At 46.7% G+C, this 23,677-nt stretch overlaps 1 protein-coding gene across 1 annotated transcript in view; it reads left to right on the plus strand.

The window, feature by feature from the left end:
* Positions 1–16,726, plus strand: part of LMX1A (LIM homeobox transcription factor 1 alpha) — a 54,313-nt gene extending 37,587 nt beyond the window's left edge. Inside the window, exons 3-7 of the mRNA XM_049709952.1 lie at positions 2,970–3,142; positions 6,050–6,127; positions 7,569–7,638; positions 9,577–9,747; positions 11,706–16,726. Of these exons, the coding sequence (XP_049565909.1) occupies positions 2,970–3,142; positions 6,050–6,127; positions 7,569–7,638; positions 9,577–9,747; positions 11,706–11,866 (653 nt within the window). The 3' untranslated portion in view covers positions 11,867–16,726. The remainder of the gene's footprint in view (positions 1–2,969; positions 3,143–6,049; positions 6,128–7,568; positions 7,639–9,576; positions 9,748–11,705) is intronic.
* The last annotated feature ends 6,951 nt before the right edge of the window (positions 16,727–23,677 follow it).

Genomic DNA, 23,677 nt, shown 5'->3' on the forward strand with positions numbered 1-23,677 from the left:
CTAGACAGCGCTGAACCCTTTCCATGCATCATCTGATGTAATTCCAACAACACTGTTACTTTCTCCGATGAGAAAACTGAGTCTTGGGGATTTGTTCAGAATCACACATCATAACCGGCAAGGCCAGAATTGAAACCCGAGTTAGTACGGCTCCAGAGCCCATGCTGTGGACACTGTGCCATCTTGCTTTCCTGAATGTCGTCAACATATATGAGCCATTACCATGGAATCCACATTATTTTAGATTTTGCATTTTCATTAGTTACATCATCCTAGTCATCAATATACATTTGCATCAAGCTATGTGACTGTAAAAGAATCAGACTGACCCCGTGAGATGTTTGCAAATACCATTTCAAGGACAAAACTGGTATAAGACAAGTGGTTTCTGAAGATGATACAATTGCACTTTTTTTTTTGCGGTATGTGGGCCTCTCACCGTTGTGGCCTCTCCCGTTGAGGAGCATAGCCTCCGGACGTGCAGGCTCAGCGGCCATGGCTCACGGGCCCAGTCGCTCCGCGGCATGTGGGATCTTCCCGGACCGGGGCACGAACCCGCATCCCCTGCGTCGGCAGGCGGACTCTCAACCACTGCGCCACCAGGGAAGCCCACAATTGCATTTTAAAGTAAATTCTGTGCTTTGGACTTCTCACTTATTTGTTCTAGACTCAGTTCCTTGTAATCACCTGCCTTGCAGGAGATCTACACAATCCTTGGCATGGGATGTCAGCCACGTTTCCTCAGAAATATTACTGAAGGCATCACCAGTACCAGAGGAGCATCCTTTTGACCCCAAAGAATCCACCAACAGAGAGAATTACTGACGTCACTAAAGACTGGGCTGTGGGGGTGGGGGGTTCTCTGAGCAGCATGAGGTAGGGCCCAGCAAGGATGAATCTGCATAGTCAATGGCCTCCTTTTTTCTACCTTTCTTCTCTTGTGGGGTCTTCTTAGTTCCCTAAGGCTTTTAGTTCTTACATGCTTATTCTTTCCTTGCCATTCTGAAAACCTCCTTCTAGAAAGATCCTAAATACCCTTCAATACTGAGGTCTGACTGAGATCAGCTTACTGAATCCCCCCCACTCCCATCAAGGACAGAGCAGCCTAAGAATTGAAGATGCCAGAGTGGCCACTCCTTGTCGGGAGGATTCTTCTTTAATCTCTTCTTCATTCATCTTGCGGGTTTTTTTGTCTGTACTCTCAAGGGGAGTGAGGCAGAGGGGAAAAGACATCCTTCCCACAACATCTAATAAGAGCCTCCTCTGTGCCTCTGTGTTAGTTGCTTTGCACACAGCAGCACTACTCCTATGCCATCCCCTGGTGGGTGTTCTTGTCTCCAGTGCAGGCTCAGTGCAGGATGTCCCTTGCACAGGGCTGTACTTAAAACAAGGGATAGAGCTGGATGGAGACCTAGGTCTGCCTATGTCAGACCCTGTTCAATTATATTGCAAGGCTTGTGCCCTCAAGGAACTCAGAGGTTCGTCTTCCTTCACGTTCAAATTGTATGCCTAAAAGTTCATAGAGAAAAGAATCTTAGCCATTGTTTTTTCAGATAAAACAAGGTTTTTTGTCTCTGGTAGAGCCAAAAATTAGAACTCAACTAAAGTCTAAACTAAAACATTATATGCAAAGAGCATCTTTCCAGAGGAGGGCGGGATGAAGAACAAGGATGCGTAGCTCGCACACGGTGGGTTGCCTCATCTTGGATTTGTGTTTTTTTTTTTTTTTTTTTTTTTTGCGGTATGCGGGCCTCTCACTGCTGTGGCCTCTCCCGTTGCGGAGCACAGGCTCTGGACGCGCAGGCCCAGCAGCCATGGCTCACGGGCCCAGCCGCTCTGCGGCATGTGGGATCCTCCCAGACCGGGGCACGAACCCGTGTCCCCTGCATCGGCAGGCGGACTCTCAACCACTGCGCCACCAGGGAAGCCCATCTTGGATTTCTTGAAGTGTCCAGAAGGGGATCAGAATCAGGGGACTGGAGCTGGGGAAGCTCTTGGGACAAAGGTTTTTACTGGAGGAAAGAGGGCAGCTGAGCTCTGTAAAGACCCAGAGAGAAATGAGGGTCTCATTAGGGTAATGTGGGCACACAACTGCCTATGGCTTTTAATGCTGAAAGTAGTAAGGAGTCTCTCTCACATGGGTACTTCCCAGATCCTAGAAGCACCTTCTTAGGAGTGTGAAGTCTGTGGGATACAAGAGGTAGCCTGGGAAAGAAGGTCATATATACTGAAGGCTTTATTTCCTTCAAGTTACTGCTTGTATTGATCACTGCTTATAGAGTTGAAATAATTCACGTAAATATAGATAAATACAGTCACTTTAATAGAGAGTTATTTATTTTACAGACAGGCAGTTTTGACTAACTGTCTGTGTTATCTGTACCTGCACGTAGTCTAATGTTGGTCTTCTGTGGCCTTTTAAACAGTATTGTTTTCTACATCCTGGCAGTGGCTAGAATTTCAGACATAGTATCTAGGAAGTTATATATAACTTATCCAGGTCTAGAGTTGAAAAATGACATTTAAGAAATATTAACCACCAACACTTACTGGGCATTTATTATATGCTAAGCAGCCTTCTGAGTGCCTTCTTGATAAACTCATTTAATCCTCACAACAACCCCAATGAAGTAGGTACTCCTATATCTCAATTTTGCAGATAAGGAAATTGAGCCATAGAGAGTTAAGTCACTTGCCCAAGGTCACACAACTAGTAAACGTGGAGCTAGGAGAGCCTCCCGAGAGAAAGTCCTGAGCTGTGATGGTGGACTTCCTGGTTCCTGTCTCCACGTTTTAGAAGTTTTTCTTTAGCCCTTCCTGGGGGCTTTGGGATCAGTATCACACAGGGTGTTGCATTCACGTCTTAAGTCATCCTTGGAACGTGGACCCAAGTGTCTTGTTATGGAATAACAGACAACTCCAGGAAGTGGCCTTAAGGGACTCAACACGTTATTTTCTGCTTCTTTCAGGCAAAAGTGATGATGAAGAAAGTCTTTGCAAGTCAGCCCATGGGGCAGGGAAAGGAGCCACTGAGGATGGCAAGGACCATAAGCGCCCTAAACGTCCCAGAACCATCTTGACAACCCAACAGAGGAGAGCATTCAAGGCCTCGTTTGAAGTATCCTCCAAGCCGTGCAGGAAGGTATGGTTGCGGGGAGGGGGGAAGAAGGGAGGAAAGGGGACGAGGCTCCTCTTTTCTGTGTGCACCCTGGACTCCTCTGGGGTGTCACTGTGCGCCTGGGGGTCAGGGTGGGAGATGCTGTTCAGACAGAGTCTGGGCATGTGGCTTTGAGCCCCATTGGAGACTCCAGGGATCACTGCAGCTGTGGCCGGGGTCATGGTGGAATCTCCCTGTGCTTTTGGGTATGCATACCCACTCCAACTGGCTACTTGCTCATACCTTTCATTTCATGGAGAGGAATGGGGAGAATAACAATAAGAGGTTCCAGTTGGGATATAGATCGAAATGTTACAGCACAGTAAAAATACAGTGGCTTGTAGCATGTATTCTTTTTCGGTCCAGTTTGTTCTGTTTGAGGTGGTGATTTTGACATTCATCCGTGTTGTGGTTCATCCATTTTTGTTGTTGCATCGTATTCCATGGATGTACCATGGGCTGTTTGACCATTCACCTGTTGATGGGCATGTGAGTTGTTTCCAGCTCGGGGCTGTTACAGATAGGGCTGCTGTGAAGAGTTCTGTAAAAAAATAATAATAATACAGTGACTTAATGAGATAGGAGTGTATGTCTTTCTTACATCACAGTCCAGAGATAAGCAATCCAAGACTGGCCGAGAAGCTCTGTTATCCATCCCATGGGTCCAAGGGGCTGCTCCAGGTGTCACCATTTTTTCCAGCCACCATGGTGGAGAAAGAGAAAGTCGGGGCAAGCAGCTGCCCTTTTAGGGACATACCCTGGGATTTTTTGCATCACTTTCACTCATGTGTGTTGGCTAGGGTTTAATCCTGAGGTTGTACCTCTTGCAAGGGGACTTGGGAAATGAGTCTATCTGGGTGTCCATGTGCCTTGCTAAAACTTGGGGATAACATTGCTAAGAGGAGGAAGGAGAGAATGGCTATTGGAGACGATTAGTAGTCTCTGCCACAAATAGCTGTGTCCGCTTATTAAGTACCCACCATTTATGGACTCCCTGCCGTATGCTGGGTACTGTCTTTTATGCAATAAAAATAAGAAAAGAAAGCTTTCTTGAAATTGAATTGAAATTCATAGAAGAAAGACATTTTAAATTTCTTAGCATCCGTCCCTAGCATCCCATCCCTTAGCACGCCTCCCTCTCTGTATGAATGGGCTTTTGCTGCAATAACAAACAAAATCTTAGCGGCTCCCGGCAAACATTTATCTCCTGCCCCTGGGCTGTGGGTTGGCTGTGACCCAGCTGGGCTCAGGTTCAGGCCTGCCCCACCGGTCTCTCATTAAAGAGTCCAGGGCAGTGGCCACCTGGGGCACACGGGTCTCATGACGACGGCAGAAAGCAAGAGGCCAAGTCACACTGGGCAGTCCCACTGAATGGCTCTCCTTGAATATCACCAACTTCACATCCACTTACATTCCATGGGCCAAAGCAAGTCATGTGGCTAAGCCACTGTGAGTACAGGGGGAGGCGTACACCCCTCCATGGAGGAGGGGCGGGAAGGAACGATAATACAGTCTCCCACCACTTCTGCCTTTTGAAAAAAGTTCTCCCGCCTGCAGATGACTTCCTTTCCCTGCCCTCACTGCCCTCTAAGCTCTGGGAGAAGAGCTGGTAGAAAGTGGCAACAGCCCCAAGGTAGACCTGCGCAAGGACCAGTTCCCACTTCCTCATTGGTTTACTTGTTCTACATGTACTGGACTCCTAGCCTCTGTATGGCCTGTGCCCAGTGCTTGTTCCTGGGCAGCGTCTAGGCCACCAGAGGGGAGGAGATGCGTACACTGGAACACTGGGGAGAAAGCTCTGAGGACCAGAACAGAGGGGCAGCCAGGAGCTGCCGGAAGAGAAAGGTCGCCTCTGTCTGGGGGGTCAGGCAAGACTTTGTGGAACAGGTGGGTTTTGAGCTGGGCCTCTGAAGGGTGGATAGGGTTTCAGCAGGTGGACGTGGGCCCCCGGGCATACTGCTGTTTCAGTTGGCGTTGCAGAAGGATGTGCCTGTAAAATCTTCTCTAATTATCCTGCTTCTAAGCCTCACCCCCAGTGGCATGATAAAGATGAGCGCTTCCCAAGGCCTCCCGCTTGCTCGACGTCTGTGTTTATTCAAGGAGCTCCTACCATCTCATCTCCTCAGAATCTAACCAAGAGGGGGCAGTGCCTCTCAGGACCACTCTTGGGAAATCTGTGCTTCTTCCCCCTTCCCTTCCAGCCACTTAGCCAGCCCCTCACCAAATGCCTGTATAGAGGGCAGATGTTGAAACACGAGTCTTCATAATAGGGACCCTGATTGTCCTGTCTCTTCACAGTCCCAGTACATGTCCCTGCATCAGCACTGTCTCTCTTGCTCTGTCGGATCCCAGATGGCTCTTGTCTTACTTCCTTCGGGCAAGGCTCACAGTGAATATGAATATTCATGAAACACCCAAAGTGACCTAAAGCTATGAGGGACAAAACCAAAAATTTAAGTCAGTGAATTTAGACAGGAGAAGAGAGCAAGAGAGAACCATTTGTTTTTGCAAAGTCGTTTTCACCCTCAGTTCTCCTTAAGTAGGTTAATGCATATGCCTGACATACAGCTAAAAACACAGCAATAGATTTTGCTAATATCTAAGAACCACCTGAAGGCCTAGTTTCCAGAGGAAGAGAAACCCATGAACACCTCTTGGAATGCACATCAAAATTAATGCTTATTCTTCTCTTCATTTACCTGGGTAAGGACCTTCTGTCCGCCTGAAGGAGGGCAATGTTCCTGTGTTTGGGATTTTGCTGAACACTGAACACTCGCCAGCTCCTACGGAAGATGCAGCCTGTTGGCCTCCCCGTGCACCACGTAGGGAACGTTCTGCTTTCTACTCTGAGGTGCCAATGTTTCTATATTTCTAACGTTCCATTTTTTCAAGGTGAGGGAGACTCTGGCTGCAGAGACAGGGCTGAGCGTCCGTGTCGTTCAGGTGTGGTTCCAGAACCAGAGAGCTAAGGTAATCTGCTTCTTACTTCTGTCTCTGTGGGGCCGGTTTCCTGAAGCAATAGTAGGACATTGTTTTTGCCAGCAGGTTTTCTAACCTCAACTCATTGGATAGAATAGTTCTCTTGATTCAGAAATTTTGTGCTCAGCAGTCATTTCAGCTATAGCAGCCCTGCAGAAGGGGGAGAGACGGGGCAGTTGTTTTAGTGAGATGGCCTTTATTTTCCTAGTGGCTGTGACTGTGAATCTGGACAGCCATCTGCATGAAGAAATGCCTTTCTGTGTCTTTTGGTAAAAGCAGGTTCTTTAATTCCCATTCATTTAACACAGATACCAGAGTTCCTTTGAAGCTTCAGAGGGAAACCTACATAGCACCCACATGATAGGTCTAAGACAACATTATGGCGCATGGAATGGACGCCCTGACTCACCTTTCCCAGTGCCCCACCCTTCCCTGATATAGGCCCAAACCATCCTATTGTCTGCTGGATCCTACCAAGGTCTGCATCCCCCTGCCGTGGTCTTTTACTTATTTTAGACCTTTACTTATTTATTCTCCTACCTGTGTACATGCATGAGTTAGTGGCCCAGTTCTCTACAGCCCTGATCTTTAGTGGGTGAAATGATTGGTTAAGATATCATTTCCCTCACTGAATTCCTCACACCAGGGCTGCTGGTGTGTAGTCCATGGTCCTTTCTATGAGAGGATTTCATGGTTCAGTAGGTTTGAGAGGACCTATAGCCTATGGATTCATAAGCAGAGAGCATATTTGAAGGTCTGAGAAATCTCACAGTAAAGAATTTAAAAAAAAACAACAACACTAGATTTAAAAAAGTCTAGTGTTCCCTACACACACACACACACACACACACACACACACACACACACACTCACTCAAAATGTATGCTAATGTCTCATGGAACCCTAATGTTCCAATGTTTGAGAAACATTGGGTTACATTGTTCCTTCTGGGAAGTCTGTGTGTTAACAGGGTGCTTTGGGAGTCAAGCTCCTTACCTAGAGGCGTGCATCTCCTGGTAGGAGTCTCTGCCACAAGGACCAGCAGATAGGGGACTAGGGGGACCAGCCTCATCCCAAATCATACCCTGTCAGCAGGCCCTTGCTGCACATCTAAGCTGGGCTGAAGACCCTACATCCCCTCACATATAACTGTCACAACATAAGCACTGAGAGGAAATCCCTCTTCCTGCTAAGACCAGCCACACTGTTGCTTCCCAGCCAGCTGTCTTTCCATGGCTGCGGTGTAAAAAGCCCTCAGCCACCACGCATCGGGCGGGCTCCAGGCGCTGTTCCTGAAGTGTGGCTCCTTTCCTGCGTAAAAGCAGGGGAAGGGGTCCCTCTGCTTTACCCACGAGCCATTTCCCCCTGGCCTAGCCGCAGGAACCTGCTGCAGGCCCCCTGACTTCTAATCCTGTGGTCCTCCCCTCATCAGATGAAGAAGCTGGCCCGGCGGCAGCAGCAGCAACAGCAAGATCAACAGAACACCCAGAGGCTGAGCTCCGGTAAGCTGGAGCCTCTCCCGGCCAGGCCTCTCCTGCCAGACGCCTCCAACCACCCAGCCCTCGGAGTGACATTTCTGAGCTCTGTGAAGCCCAGTCCACACCTGCTTGGGAGATGGGACCTTCCAGGGAGGACCAAACCATCAGGACTGTGAGAGGGTTCTGCAGGTCCAGAACTGCGGATTGGAGGTGGCCCTTCCCTCATGCAAAGCCCCTTTACCCGGCCCTGCTGCAGTGTCAGGGCACTGTGTCAGGCCTACCTACAGGGTCAAAGACATGCCCAGTTTCTCATCCCACGTGGCCCTCCTCCTTCCAGGCAACCACGGTCCTAGACCAATGAGAGATGGAACTGGGCTGGAACCTGTCTCTCTGATTCTGAGTTCCGCTCGGCCACGCTGCCTTAACTCACACTTACCTCCATTTGTTGTTGTTGTTTTTAATAGGGGTGGTGTGGGGACTGAGGAGGGTGTGAAGAGGGACAGGTTGTGGGACCCTTCAAGGAAGTTAAGAGAAAAAAAGCAAGAATAACTATATTAGAACAATGTCATTCTTAAAGGGATATGCGCTGCCCCCTCCCCATCTCAGCTGTCCAGCAGCGTTACCTGAGTGGTCTCTTTGTACCCTAGAGCAAGGATTCTCACCCTTTAACATGCACCTAAATCACCTGGTATTTGGTAATGTGTAGGTTCTGATTCTTAAGGTCTTGGTGGGCCCAGAGAGTCTGCATGTTTAACAAGCTCTCATTGCTGCCAGCCTTGGACCACACTTGGAAGGCCGTGGAATGTGACATTGGTTGTCTGACCTCTAAACAGAGCCCCTTGTCCTTGCACGGACCTCACCTGTGCTTGATACCTGGGCTAGGCTCCAACGAGAATTTGACTCTTGCAGTCAAGGTTCTTTTTGCTTTTGACCTTCTAGGCCAAACAGTATCTTAATGGCAAGATAGATGCTCTGGGAGAGAAGTGAAGCAAGGGCATGGGCCCTGGGGCAGGGTGGAGCCGCGAGCTGGTCAGAAGACCTGAATCTGCCCCAGTTCCACCTCCCAATGCTGTTTGGAGATCTGGGACCTGTCTTTCTGTCTCTTTGCACCTCAGGCTCACATCCCTAGGGTAGGGGAATGGGGCCTGCTAGTCCTATCACACGGCACTGTGCACCTCAGAGAGGGTCACAGGTGTCAGAGGGCTTTAGGAGGGGCCATGTAAGTTGACTCCATATAGGTCAACACGCTCAAAGGGAGGAGAACTCATCAAGGCATTATGAGAACACAAACTCCTAGTGCTTGGAACTTTGAAGAATTCTATGGGCAGCTCCTAGGGTACACTTAAGAAGGTGGCAGATTGAGTCCCTGAGAGTTAATGGCACTGTGTTCAGAGAACCACAGCAGGATGTGGAGGCAGGAGCAGAGTCCTCCTTTTCTGATAAAATTCTGTACACGAGTGTAGCGAGTTGTCATTCCAAAGCACATACACACGATCTCATGGAGTCTTCGTATCAGCTACACGAGGTCTGCTGGGCCAGTGTCGTGAACCCCACTTGACGGACGGACTCCTAGTGGGGTAATGCTGGAAGGCTCTTTAGATGCATCCACTCCATTGGCTGCCAAGCCTGTGTGTAGCATCAAACGCCTTTGTTTTAGTGATGGAGTTCAAGGAAGCTCTCCAAGTACAACACCCGCCATGCCTGTCCTTCAAGGCAATCCCTGATGGCCCTTGGTAGGGCACAGACTGGGAGCCACTGATGTCACCTCAACCCTTCCGTTCTATAAATGAGGAAACCAAGATCCAGGAAGTAGAATGATGTAGCCGTGGTCACACAACTTGTGTGGTCACAAGCCAGTGGGGCATGTGAAGTTCAGAGCTTGTTCTGTGGCCCTCCCTCCCTCCCAGCGTGTGATGCTGGGCTGCACGTGGAGAATCATCTGTCTTCTTCTTTGTCCCACAGCTCAGACAAATGGTGGCGGGAGCGCTGGGATGGAAGGGATCATGAACCCCTACACCGCTCTGCCCACCCCACAGCAGCTCCTGGCCATCGAGCAGAGCGTCTACAGCTCAGATCCCTTCCGACAGGGTCTCACCCCACCCCAGATGCCTGGAGACCACATGCACCCCTATGGTAAGAGGGACTCAAGCCGTGCAGGGACCTCACACAACTTGCTTGCGTGAGTTTTTCATCCCCTCCCAGACACCTCTACACAGTTCCTAGATGCTCATTAAAGTTCCAAAGCAGAAGGAGTGTCCCACAAAATACTGCTAGAATCACCCAACTGATGGCTCCAGAAGAAAGACCAGCACATATACACATTAGTCACGCTTCCATTTATTCTCCTTTTCAAAGCTTCTTTTTTTCCCCAAAGCTTCTTATTTGTTAGTTTGAATAGGAGGTTGTGTTTTCATTGTAGACCTGTTTGTTGGGATTGAACTTCCCAAGTCTTTCATTTCTTGCCAGGTACCACACTTACATGTTCATAAGCATTATCAGCAGTGATATAGGCAGAGGCCTTAATTATGAGAACTCTCACGTAAGAAAAAAATATATTGAAAAGCACAGAAAACAGATGTTTGAATTGGACTCTCCTATTATAGATACTAGTAGGTGTTCTAATGTAATTCCTGAAACATAAACTGACTTGTGAAGTGAAAAGTATCTCCTCCCAGTCTCACCCCAGCCAAAACAGAGCTGCTTTAAACGCAGGGAATGGGGACAGCTGAGACTCCCCCATTTTCCCAGTTTGCTGCTTAAGCTGATGTACAGAAGCTGGGGCCTGGGCACCCTGATGGGATGGGCAAGCTCTGGAGTGGAAGGCTGAAGTTCAATCTCAGTGCCACACATAGGCCACTGCATTTTTATACAGAGAAGGTAAGTGGCCTATGTAATACATTCATCTGTACTGTGAAATCTGCAATTGTTAACCCTGATAGCTAAAAAGAATGTTTTATTCCGCAAGCCTTCAAAACATTAGTATCAGAGATATATGCCTCAGTGCACAGATTATCAACTTCTTTTTTGCCTTCATTAAAAAAAATTATCTATAATGTTAAAATCAGCCCTATCTTCCCATGTGATGCATTCAGCAAACACTTATCAAGATCCAGCCATGTGCAGGAATGTCATTGACCAACCTCATTCATTCATACACACATAGATATATGTATATGCATGCTCCAGTGACCGCCATTCTCTTTGCTCCCTTAGAAGACTCAGGTAAGGTCTGTACCTGTCTTCACCACTATGCAAAATCAGGGCAAATGACTTTTTGGGTTTTTTTGCAAATTCTTACATTTTCAGAGTCCTGGGGGTCTTGTTACATAAAGGACTCCTGTGATGAATCCTTCAGTAAAATGAATAAGTAAAGCCACATGACCATTTTTATAAACTGCAGTTTTCATCTTTCCCGTTTACTTGAAGTAGAGGTGAAATGTACATCCTCAAGGTTCCGGTCACAGTGGTCCCCCAGCTGTTGCTCAGTTTGCCCTCCTGTTTTTTTTTTTTTTTTTTGGTCAAAGATGTAAATCAGTTGAGTCTGGGCACCTAACCTCCCTGTCCTTTGCAGTACAAATCTGGGGAAACAGCCGGCACTCAGTATACTTGTGCTATCTGAAAGGACAGGTGTTATCACCGGAGATTTCGTGTGCATCACTCTCAGAGCTGATGTTTGTTTTCTTACCATCCCTCCTTCAAGAACCAGTTTTGTGGCCAAAGTCCTCCAGAAGCCCTTGCCCCTGTCTCTCCAGCCTGTGGTGCTGTGTCTTGCCCACTTCCCACCCTCACTGTCTAGACATTCTGACATTTGCTTATGCTGCACTCAGTTTAGCACTTTGTTATATCCTAGTTCATATTATTTTCGGTTGTAGACGTGAGCCCCCCTAAGGAGATCTTTTGTGGACAGGGATTATGCCCGCTCCTACTCTTCTGTGTAGCTCTACCCTCCCCCACCCCCTCCCCAGCACCCAGTAGAAAGCGCCCCCTGGGGGACGTGCTCAGACCACGCTGGCTGAATTCCGCTGCATTTCCCAGCACTGAATGAGTCCCTCCTTCCAGACCCTCATGCCAGTGTTTCCTCTCCATTTCAGGTGCTGAGCCCCTTTTCCACGACCTGGACAGTGATGACACCTCTCTCAGTAACCTGGGTGACTGCTTCCTAGCAACCTCAGAAGCCGGGCCCCTGCAGTCCAGAGTGGGAAACCCCATTGACCACCTGTATTCCATGCAGAATTCTTACTTCACCTCTTGAGTTCACCCCTCGAGTTCTCCGGCTAGGCTCCCATTCTGGAACAACCGCGTTACATGAGGGGTCAGCTGGCTTTAGGATGGGGAGGCAGGGAAGAGGTGGGTTGGGGAGGGAGTTTTGTCCGGGATGCTGTTGTATAATGATATGGTGTAGCTCGGCATTTCCAAAGACTGAATACATTACGGATTGCATAGTTTAATGTTTCTAATAAGAGTCTTAGTGTTAGGTATGAAGATGTGTTTATCGTTAAGGACAGGGATTTTAAATATAGGCATTTTCATGCAAACTAGATACCTAGAGACCCCTAACAACTTCCCGCCATTTTTGGGGAAGCTCTTTTCAAGAGGTGCATACGTCTACCCATCCACACACCCACAGACAGACAGACAGACAGGTAGATAGATGTGTGCGTGAGTGTGTAACCTTTCATACTTTATCATCAAAGTTTATTCCTAATTATAACAGACACCAACTGTACAGCAAAAAGTAACTTTATTTTCAGTGTGAACTATATTTAAGGAAATGCTTGATGCACTTAAGTTATAAAATGAGATAATTTACTTTTATAAACTTTATTTTGAGTTTGAAGAGACTTGTAGGCAGGGCAGAGAGCGCTGCTCCACCGAGGCCCCGTAGCTTTGAGTGCTTGCGTTCATTCTGTTTTCAGAGAGTGTCACTGAGGTCTGGAGAGCAACTCTGTGTGGTTGACAGTATTCACTGGTGGATTCTGGACTTGCGCTGTTTGAGGTGGAATCACTGGGCTTGGGTGGGACAGAACAGTCCCTGATCATGTCCTTAGAAAATGTAAAGCCTAGATTCTTCGGCTTTCTTTGAAATTCAGACATGTGGCTGATGGGCAGTGCTGGGAAAGTCACTTCTGCTCTTGAACTTCACCATCTGCAAGTGTGAGACGAGGCTGATAGTATATACCTACCTCACTGGGGACGCTGAGGCTTCATTCAACCCCAGGACACGTGAGCAGGGCTGAGACTAATATCTGATATTTGCTTAAAATACAACCAGACCAGCCACTTGGCAAAGGAGGATACCTGGGGCTGCAGAGCAGGAACCTGAGGGCAACTCTGCCTGCCACGGTCCCTTCTGCAAAGCCTGCGCTGCAGATACCAGCTCAGGGCAGCTTGGGGGGATGCCAGAGGCCTTCGATGGGAAGGAGGCTGTAACGGATGGGTTGGACAGGGCATCATCATGTTCTAGACCAGGGGCTGGCAAACCACAGCCCGCAGGCCTGTGTTTTATGGCCTGCCTCCTAAGAAGAGTTTTTACATTTTTAAAGGGTTGTAAAAAGCAAAGAGGAGAAGAATATGCAACAGACTGTATTGGACCAGAAAGCCTGAAATAGTTCCTATCTGTCCTGTCTGGCTCTTTTCATAAGAAGTTTGCTGACTCCTTTTCCAGACGCTCTGTTTGCTAACAACCTCTTGGAGTTCGCAGAGGCGGAAGGGGTCCAGTTGGAAAGACAGGGTTCCTCCTTCCGGCTCACTTTCCGGGCCGCCGAACACAGAAGACCCAGTTGCCATTGTACACAGGGACAGTTCCACACCCTGTCCTCCAATTGTGGTGCTAGGATGGGCTACTTCTGTGATAGGAGGCTTCCTGAGAAACCAGAATGAGTTGATGGGGAAGACGGAGGACTCCTCCAAGAGAGGCTGGGACAGGTTTGGCCTCACTCCTAGAGATGTCACCAGTCATCAGAGCTTCGGACACAGCTACTTGTCTCCATCACTCTCTGCACGGCCAGAGGGAACACACCCCCTTATGGTAGAGTTGATGTTGTATGATTTTTGTGCTCTTTTTTATAATTTATGCAAACCACCCAGAAACCCAAACCAGTCTGTTGAGTGAAAATCATGCAGATGCTATATGGCTCCGCAGGCTTCCATGGTGAGAGGATCAGTTGGAGAAAAGTAGCAGATATTTTGTGAGGGAAAATGAATAGAGATCCTTATTCCACTCCTTAATGGCATACCAAGGTGAAATTAAAAACCTCTTACAAATGAGCTGGTGTTTATTCAGGGGCAGGGGTGATGGGCTGGGGGTTGGGGGACCAGGATGTTTTGTCAACAGCGGGGGAAGCTTTGCATGAAGGGAAAGCGTGACTAAGTGACGACAGCAAAACAGAAGGAGAAAGCGGCTTTTACCCTCCTGCCAAGATGGACTCAGAGACCTCACTCTATACAGACACCCCTCCAGAAGGAGGCACTGGCAACACTCCACCCTCACCAGCAAGTTCACTCGAGGCAGAGCAGCTGTGGTACGCATTGTGGGAGCATTTACTTGGAAATCAGAGCAGAGTCACGGGGCAGGAGAAAGATTCTCCACACAGGACTGAAGGCAGGTGCCTTGCCAGGGACAGGGTCAGAGCAACAGACAGTGTGGCTCCCCGATAGAGTCTCCCAACATTCTCAACAAGTTTCAGTGCGATGTATGAATAGGCAAAGATTATGCTCATGGAGGAAAGGAGTCAGGAAACAGTGTGGCTGGAAGACCAGAAGACACACTCAGAGGGGAGGCACCAGCATGTTCGGTCAGCCGCCTGCAGTTGTTCAGCCCTTCCACCCCTGTCCCTGGCTCATCCACCCCATGGTAGAAGCTGGCTCTGCTTCTCACGAGGGCCTGGAAGGAGAGAGATGTGGGCAGGTGGAACCCACTTAGGAGGCCTCTATCTCAGACTGACCTCCACTAGGCCAGCCCTGGTTTCATCTCCAGCTTTCCAGACAGAGCTTAGGGATGAGACCTTCACCCCTCATATGTGCCTACCTGACAACTACTTCTCCTTTAGCGTCAGCCTAGACTTGGCAGACTTCTCAAAGAAGTCTGCAGGGCTGGGTTCAGTACCTGTGTGGAGGAACCGGGCTGATGCTACCTGCTGTGATCACTCCTCCCAATTTTTTAATAGCTCCAACACAAGAGAAATTTCTATTTGTGCTCGCATGAAAGGCCTGGGAGGGAGTTTGTGTGAGAAGGGCACCTTTCTTCCATCCAAGATTTCACTGGGGAATGGTTGTTTCCGTTCTTCCTTTCTCTCCCCTTCCAGCTGAAAGTGGGTGTGTCTAGATCCAAATCCAGCTCGTCCCCTTACTAACTGCGTGGCTTTGGGCAACTTACTTCCCCTTGCTGAGCCTCTGACTGCTCATCCAAAGGACAGGCGGGGTCCTTGTCACCAGCTACCTCAGAGGGGCGTTGAGGACGAGTGAGAAAACACACGCAAAGCACTTAGCCTTGCACTGGGCCCATGGTGAGTGCCCCACGTGTTAGCTGCTGTGCCAGGGACCAGACTCTGCACTCGGGGTTTGGTCACTGATGAAAGGCTTCTGGGAGTCTCAGACCACATTTGAGGAAGAAGAAGAACACATCCAGTTTCACTTGAGAGGAAGGCTCCTAGTCAAGCCTCACCGGAGCTCCTTTAAATCTCAGTGTGGGGGCTTCCCTGGTGGCGCGGTGGTTGGGAGTCCGCCTGCCGATTCAGGGGACACGGGTTCGTGCCCCAGTCTGGGAGGATCCCACATGCCGCGGAGCGGCTGGGCCCGTGAGCCATGGCCGCTGAGCCTGTGCGTCCGGAGCCTGTGCTCCGCAACGGCAGAGGCCACGACAGTGAGAGGCCCGCATACCACACACACAAAAAAAAATCTCAGTGTGGGTCTTCTATAGCCTGACTTATGGTTGTCGGGGAGTGGTTTGTTGTTTTGTTTTGTTTTGTTTTTTCGAAGCGTGAGGATAAAATTCCAATTCCAAAGACACATTAAGAACTCTGACCCCCAAGGAGAAGCAGTCAGGTCATAGGTGATTTCTCCAGCCATCTGTCACCTGGGGCCTTCCTTAGACATTAGGGCTGAGAAGAGAGCGAGAGCCCAGAGCCACAGGCTGAATAAAAGAGTTCTGAGTTGACCTAGCATGAGTGAAAATGGGAAGAAAGTGGAATGAATTTGTCAATTCCAAACTCAAAGACAAAATAAATTTTTAACTGAACCTCCAGTAAAATCAAAGTACTTCTCTCCTTCTCTCCCCTCTCCCATCTCCTCACATACAAATCCAAATATATTCAGTCAATCCAAGTTGACCTGCAAACTGACATGATTTCACTAGAATAAAAACCAAGTTAATACCTTGTTTTCCTGCATCCCTTTGTTTTCCATGTTGCAACATTCTGTTCAATGACAAAAAGGGGAGAGCTATCTTTAGGGCTCAAGAAAAAGGCCTTGAGACATTTATGCTAAAAATACAGTCCCTCTACACGTGGATGATGTGGACAATGGGCGATTCCCTAACCTTGAAGTTTATGCCATATTTGAGTTCCGTAAATAACCTTGAGCGGGGCTCTGAGCCTGCATTTCTTCATCTGTAAAATAGCGCCAGTGACACTTGCCTGTCTTACAGGTTGGTCACGGTGAGCATCAAAGGAAGTAATTACGAAAGCTCTTTGTAGACCACAGTGCTGTACAAACAGGAGGGCTTCTTAATATCTTGTCTCAGGAGGCACCTGCAGTTGGACCACTTGGGGATCATGGCATCCAGGGGAGCAGTGCTTCTGCTTGGGTGGATGCTCCCAGCAGGGATGGCCCGGAAGGAAATCAGGGTGATATTATCAGACAGTGAATGTAGGATCAGAGTGAGACTATCTTATTTCCTCTCTCAGAAGCTGTGGATTACCTCTGCCACTGCCTGATGGGCCTTCTCCCCTCCAAGGGTGGATTCTGGAAGAAAAAAAAAAAAAAAAAACTGGAGTGGCCCAGCCCCTAATGGATGGTGCATTAGCTAATCTGTCACTATTTTTAATCTCCCCCCCTGTCACCCCGTGTGCCTAGGACGGGAAAGATGGAACCTGCCCCTGATTTGTGGTGGGAATGACCCTCCCTAGATAGTTGTGCAGCTGATCACTCTGGCCTTTTTAGCACCTTATTTATTCATGTATTTAATTCCTTCAGTAAGTATTTACTGAACATCTAGAATGTGCCAGGCTCTGGGATGGGTCATAGAAATAGAGGTGAGCAGAAAGAGACATTGGCCCTGCCCTCGTGGAGCTTACAGCTTAGTGGAGGAAAGAATCAATAATCAAAAATGCTAATAAATTTAACTTGCATAGTATCAGGAGCCACCAAGAACACTAAGAGCTATAAGAGAGCAGAATGCAGGGAGGTGTGACCTAGTCAGGAAGGTCAGAGAAGGCTTCTGTGAGCCAGTGATGATAGAGCTGAGTCTTTTTTCATCTCTCCTAGCGCCTTCCCCCCATCAAGTATGTAGTTCTGCATCTCCTTTCTGTAAGGTCTTATTCTAACTACCATGCATGGAAAGAATCTGATGAACTAATGCCCTCCAAGGTGTTCACTGATAAGGCCTAAAGAAGTTGCTTATGGTATCTTTAATACAAAATGTCTTCAGAGTCAAAGGAATGGACCACTGTCACTCAATCAACACTGTTATTAAGCTGATGGTGGACATTTGCTGCTTTTTGGCTATCCAGCCTCCATTCACTCTACTGATAACATCACTGATTTCCTTCAGGACTTTGACCTTTCTCCATCAGGGTGACTTGGGTTGCTGTAACCAAGAAGCAGGGACATATAATCAAAGCTAAGCCAACAATTTCCTCCCAGGATTGACATCTGAGAGAGTGGCGCAGAGTTGGAAACTTGTTTGGAGTTAGTTCATTTCTGAAGGTGCTCCCGATGAGATGGGCAAACAGTTCCTGTTGTCTGGTTCCCAGAGTTGCCCTGCTCCCCAACAGTTGCCGAGACTGAGTTCCAGATACCTTATGATTCTGTGAACAATCTTTCCTGCTCTTCCAATAAAGACCCTTTTTGCCCAGGTTAGCCTGAGTTGGTTTCAGTTGCTTGCAGTCAAAAAGCCCTGACAAAGCTACTTACCTACAATTTGTGTGGTGTTTTGCCTTGTACAAAGGGTGTGTGTGTGTGAGGTCCTTACCACAACCCTCTGGATTAGCCTGGGCTGGTGTTACTTCCTTCCTTTTATAGATGAGAAACCTGTAGCTCAGAGAAATTAAGTCCAAGGTTGTAGAGCTAGTTAGGGTCGGAGTGCATTTTCTAATTTATTTCTCCCAGATTTCAGTTTTCTGTTGTTCCCCCAGCCCTGACTTCTAAGTGTCAAGATACTCAGAAGTTTAGAAGCACATGCATGCCAGGGATGGTGAGAGGTACAGAGAAGTTATGATACCTTTCCTCCTACAAGGAGCCTACAATCTAGTTGAAAGTAAAAGATGTGCAAACAAACTCAACATATATGCCTATATATTCCAGGTGTCAGGTTACTGGCATAGGTAATGTGTGCTTTGGGCATTCTGAAAAGAGAGAAGTTATTGGGAAAAGGTAAGGAGAGAAGAGGCTTTACCAAGAAGGTGGGGCTTGCACTGAGCCTTCAAAGATGGATAGAATTTAGAAAGGTAGCAAGAAAGAGGGAGGACATTCTAAACAAAAGGACCAGAGTGCGTACTAGTACAGAGGAAAGGATGCAAGGTGTGTTCAAGTACAGATGCATAGAGGCCATTCTGGTTGGAGTGGAGGGGTGACTAATGGTGGAATTTGAGGCATTGAATGAGGTTGATGGTGAAGCTATTGGTGACAGGAGCTTGTTGCCAGTGATTTACTAACACAGATCCAAGATATCCCATTTCAAGGTGTGGCTGAGGCTGCTAGTCATTTCCCTTAATCTATTCTCTCCTAAAGCAATACCTTCCATTTCTAGCTGGTACAAGGTAACTTGGAATAAAGCCTACATTTCTCAAAATCCAGTTCAGTTAAGTGTGTTCATTTGGTTAAATCTTGACCAGTGAGATAAGCAGAAGTGTCATATGTCATCTTTGAGGTAACTTTCTTAAAAGACAACTGGTATGTGCCCTTCCCCTCTTCTTCTGTGTCACTGTCTTCTTCCTGCCTGGAATGCAGATATAATGGCTGGAACTGGAGCAACTGTCTTGAGGTTGTGAGATGAATTTGTGAATGGAGGCCACACATGGTGACACAACAAGGTAGAAAGAACCTGGATTCCTGAGGACTTCTGAGAGACACACTGCCATTCTAACCCTGAACTATCTATGTTCTAACGTATATATGAGAGAAAAATAAACTTTCTTTTTTTAAGTTACTGTTGTTTTGTGTTTCTTTGACTCATAGTTAAGTCTAATCCTAACCCATTTAGGAAGAAATCTAGGCTCATTTTGTTCCCCTTCTGTAGATAAAAAGTGAAATGTCCAGACAATATATTCCTAGGTAATGGGAGTCAACTGAGGCAAGGCAAATAGATGGTGGAATGATAGTCTTATGATTTTAGAATATACAGATGATCTAAAAAGCAGAGACTTTAGAGCTGGGTCTTCTTGTCCCTTGAAGAAAGGGATGTCAAGGTGGCTTTTTTATCTGCTCACCTCATCACAAATTTCTCTAAATATCTTACATATATTTGGGCATCTACAACCAATGTGGAACTTGTTCAGATTACCCAGCCTCCTGAAAGAGAATGAACAGGCAATTCTATACACTGTTTCCTACATACCCCAGTTTTAGCCACCAGTGTAGCTGTAAAAATCATTTATATACATTCATATTCATGATTTAAATTATTCACATATATATGTATACATACATGCATATATATGTATAAATACCTGTATTTACATATGCGTATGTATGTACATAATATGTATACACACACACATATAACACATATTTATGAGGAGATTTGGCCAGAAATCACACTCTCTCGTGGCTGGCCAGGTATTTTCTCTTAATCCTAGCCCTAAACTAGAATTTGGACAAATCCTAAGAATGGTTATATCTGTGTGTATTGGGGACCCAGAAGACATGAGAGTTGAAAAGAAGCAAAATGCTCTTTTAATTTCCTGTGATACACAAACTGCTTCCTCCAACCATCTGCTATAATCTGGGTGAGAAAGCAGAAAACAGGAGGCCGAACTAATTAGTCTAAGGAAATTTGCTCCTACTCTGAAGTAGGAAAAAGGATGTAAAGACACCTAAGGCATCTGGTCTACCTTATTCTGCCTTGAACAGATAGGCCTGGGTGGAGGACCAATCTAATATGATTGGAAGAGAATTAAGGCACTTGGGAGGCCAAGTGGAGTTGATTGATCACAAATCATACATCATGCCAATAACAAACAATTTATTGATTTTAGAGAGGAAACTTTGCTCCCTTTGTCTCATGTTTCTTTGAGGAGAATTCCACTGGAGAAACACTTCTGGCCTCTCTCCTCCCCTCTAACTTCCTTCTCCCTGAAGGAGTTGCATGAAGTATCTGAATGGTGGTTTGGGGAAAGGAGCTGAGCATGCATGGCCCAGCCCTGCTGAGTCTGTGAGTCTTTGGTGTCTCTCTGTGGCCTGGACTCAGCATTAGGTTTTCCTGGTTCATCCATGTGGAAGGTTCCTGGGACAGAAATGCAGTTGGGGGAACAGTTCCATTTAAGGCGATTGTGTTATGGATCTTGAATGTGGCTGCAGATCTAAACTTCATCCTTTAATTAGATTTACCAATAAAGCTGATTTTTAAAAAAATCTCCATTTGGCGGATTCCTTTGTAATATTTGCTGGTTAGTCACAAACTTGGGAAACAGAACCAATGATGTTATTTATTATTCCCCAAAACTCCAACAATTAAATACCCATTAGACCTACCATAAAAGTTTAGCAATTGCATGGCAAATTTAAATAAATTTATTCATTCATCCACTCAACGTTTTAGGCAAACTTTTTCAGAGCTATCTCTGTGCCAGTCACTAGGCTAGAATAGTGAGTATGAATTTTAATTTGAAAACTCAGCTTTATAAGAAGAATATCTGTCTTATTTTCTATATGGCAACCTAGTCTAGCTTCAATCCCTTTTCCTCTAGGTTGGGTTTCCCTCTCCTTGGCCATATTATAGTCTTGTGTCTTGGGCAGGGTCAGTGTAGCCAAAGATTAAGAGAAAGGGGCCCATCTGGTGTTGGCTGTCAACCCAAGGCGCCCATCACCATGGTCAATGCCATCTACCTTTTTCATAGCTGTCAGGGTCCTGACCCACCTTGCAGTGGTTTCTGTTGGGTCTTCTGATAACATTACTAGGAAACCTATGTGGTATCCCACCCTTTTCCTTCTCCTAATCAAGCCAGGGATCCCTTTTTTTTTTTTTAACATCTTTATTGGAGTATAATTGCTTTACAAGGATGTGTTAGTTTCTGCTGTATAACAAAGTGAATCAGCTATACATATACATACATGCCTGTATCTCCTCCCTCTCGCATCTCTCTCAGGGATCCCTTTTTAATATGAGAAAAAGCTTTTCTTCATTATGTTTTCAATCAAGACATTTCCCCCCCATGTCCTGAATCCTTACTCATTTGCCTTTATTGAATTCTGCTGCAATAGAATAAAATAATATTTTAGAGTCACATATTTTCCTGCCTCACTAGGTTCTGGAAATAATTAATCCTTCCCCACAGAGCATAATTCTAGCTGGTGAGAAAAGGTTTGTAAATAAATCCGTATGATATAATTGGACTTTTCGCAAGGGTGTGTGCAGAGTTCCACAGAGGCAAAGTGAAGAAGGAGGGTTAGCAATGACATCACGGTGGAGGTGATATCTAATTGGGACCTTGGAAGATGAGGGGAATGCCAGGAATAGAGGGGAGGACAATCCAGAAAGAGCAGAATACAGTGTTGGGGGGAACTCTATTGTGGCTAGAACACTGCAGGCAGGGGAAGAGGGGTTGGGGAATGGCTGACCCAAGGCTGTGAAATTAAATTATGGCCTTGTGGGCTGGGAAGGACCTCAGATGCTTCCTTAGCGGTTGGGACCTCATCTACCAGGCATTAGAAATTTTTCAATTCAACAAACATCTCCTGAGCATCTACGAGAAAGAGACACTGCTATGGGATGCCATAAAGATAGACACAGCTTCCATTCTCATAAAGTTTAAAGGTTAGTAAGGAGGCATGGCATATTATTAAGTATTTTTAGTATATTTATTTAGGAAAATATTTGACAGTTTATTTAACAATCTATATGAGACAAATAGATACAAAACAAAATACAGTCAGCAATACAAAACAGAGACCTAAAGTATAGATCCCAACAAGTCAGGACTCCAAACATGTCAGCCAGCTGGGTCCCTACAACCCCCAACAGTCAGATGTTCGGAAGACCTAGGGTGATGGATTGAACTTTTCACTTTTCATTCAGACATTGACCAATGGAGAAACAGACACAACTTAGACAGATATGACCTCGGTTCTCTCTTTCTCATTCCACGGTGATGGGGAAACCAGTGTAGAAAGAGCACAAGAGCACTTTGGATTCAGATATGCTTGCTTTGTCATTCTGCCACTTCCAGCCACACGTTTTCCCCCTCAAACCTGTTTCTTATCACTCAATGGGGATAAAGATGCCCGGTTGCCAGATTGGTATGAGGCGTAGAAGCATGAGATCAGTAGCAGCATTTAATCTGGGGGCAATTATTGTGGTCACTCTGGGCAAAGTAATGGCCTGGTGTAGGGGGATGGGAAAGGGCAGAAAGGGTACTAATCGGGGGAAGGATTTCGTGGCGGACGTCACAGGACTTGATCACTGATCAGACAAGGGAAGAAGAGAGAGAGATTAAAGACCTTTTGGACCTGAGTGACTAGAAACATGGGGATGCCTTTTAAAATCGGCAACACCAAGTAGATCTTACCACGTCCCGTCTTCCTTTGTGGAGGAAGATTGCCTTTGATGAATACAAACACAGAACACGGAACTGGGTTCGAACCAGCCTTTGTGAGATGTCAGGCTCGCGTCTGGGATCCAGCCCGGCCAGGGGAACGGCTCAGAGGGAGTTTCTCCAGGGAGGCTGCTCCATGCCTGCCGTGATTCCAGGGCTGCCGCTGACAACTGTTACTGCAGAGCAGTAAGCTGGACAGGCTCAGAGGTGGGGGTCTTCTGGGGGGAGATTCCAAGGGAAATGAAGGTCTCCTCAGGTGCAGGAGGGTGCAGCGAGGAGAAAGGATGAATTCGGAATTGACCTTCCTCTGGGGATTGGGACATTCCATCAACAACCCCTCTTTTGTCCTCAGATCTTGCCCGATGGCCAGGCTGAGATTTGCTGGGAGATTATCTTTCAGGTGGGGAGTTCCACGTGATATTATCAGGAGAGGGCAAGAGTCTGCTCTGAGTGATCTTATGTTAATTACCTCACTTTGCAAAGGCAGGCAGAGACCTTGGCTTGGAGTTAAATGGAGGGGTTTCTAGCCAAGTGAACAGTCATTATGGGGCAGAGAAATGACTCGAACCAGGGCCTCTGCTAACCTGAACATCAGACGGTGAAGTGAGGCTACAGTATACTGCAGTGTCCACTAGGAATATAATATGAGCCACTCGTGGGTTTTAAAATTTTCCATTAGCCATGTTTAAAAGAAAAGTAAGAAGTAATGGGTGATATTAATTTTAATGATATATTTTATTAAATCCCATATATTCAAAATATTATTTTTCAACATGTCCCACTAGCCACGTTTCGGCTCGTTGATAGCCACATGTGGGTAGTGTCTACTGTATCAGACAACACACATGTAGATAATTTGGGCCAAAAAAATTTCTAATACCCAGTGAGTGGCGAAAAGGAAGATGCTGCAGTTCTAGCTTGAAATATCTGAAAATGCTGTTCCATTGCAAATGCAACGTGTTAGCATTTCCCTCGTGTTACTGGCTAAGGGCACCGTCAGTTGAATTCTCTAATTTTCTTGCATCATCTCTCTCTTTTCTTCTTTCTACCTCCTTTTACCCCATATTTGCCAAAAAGAAAATGCTAAAATATTG

This window comes from Orcinus orca, chromosome 1 (assembly GCF_937001465.1).
Source record: "Orcinus orca chromosome 1, mOrcOrc1.1, whole genome shotgun sequence".
Lineage (NCBI taxonomy): Eukaryota > Metazoa > Chordata > Mammalia > Artiodactyla > Delphinidae > Orcinus > Orcinus orca.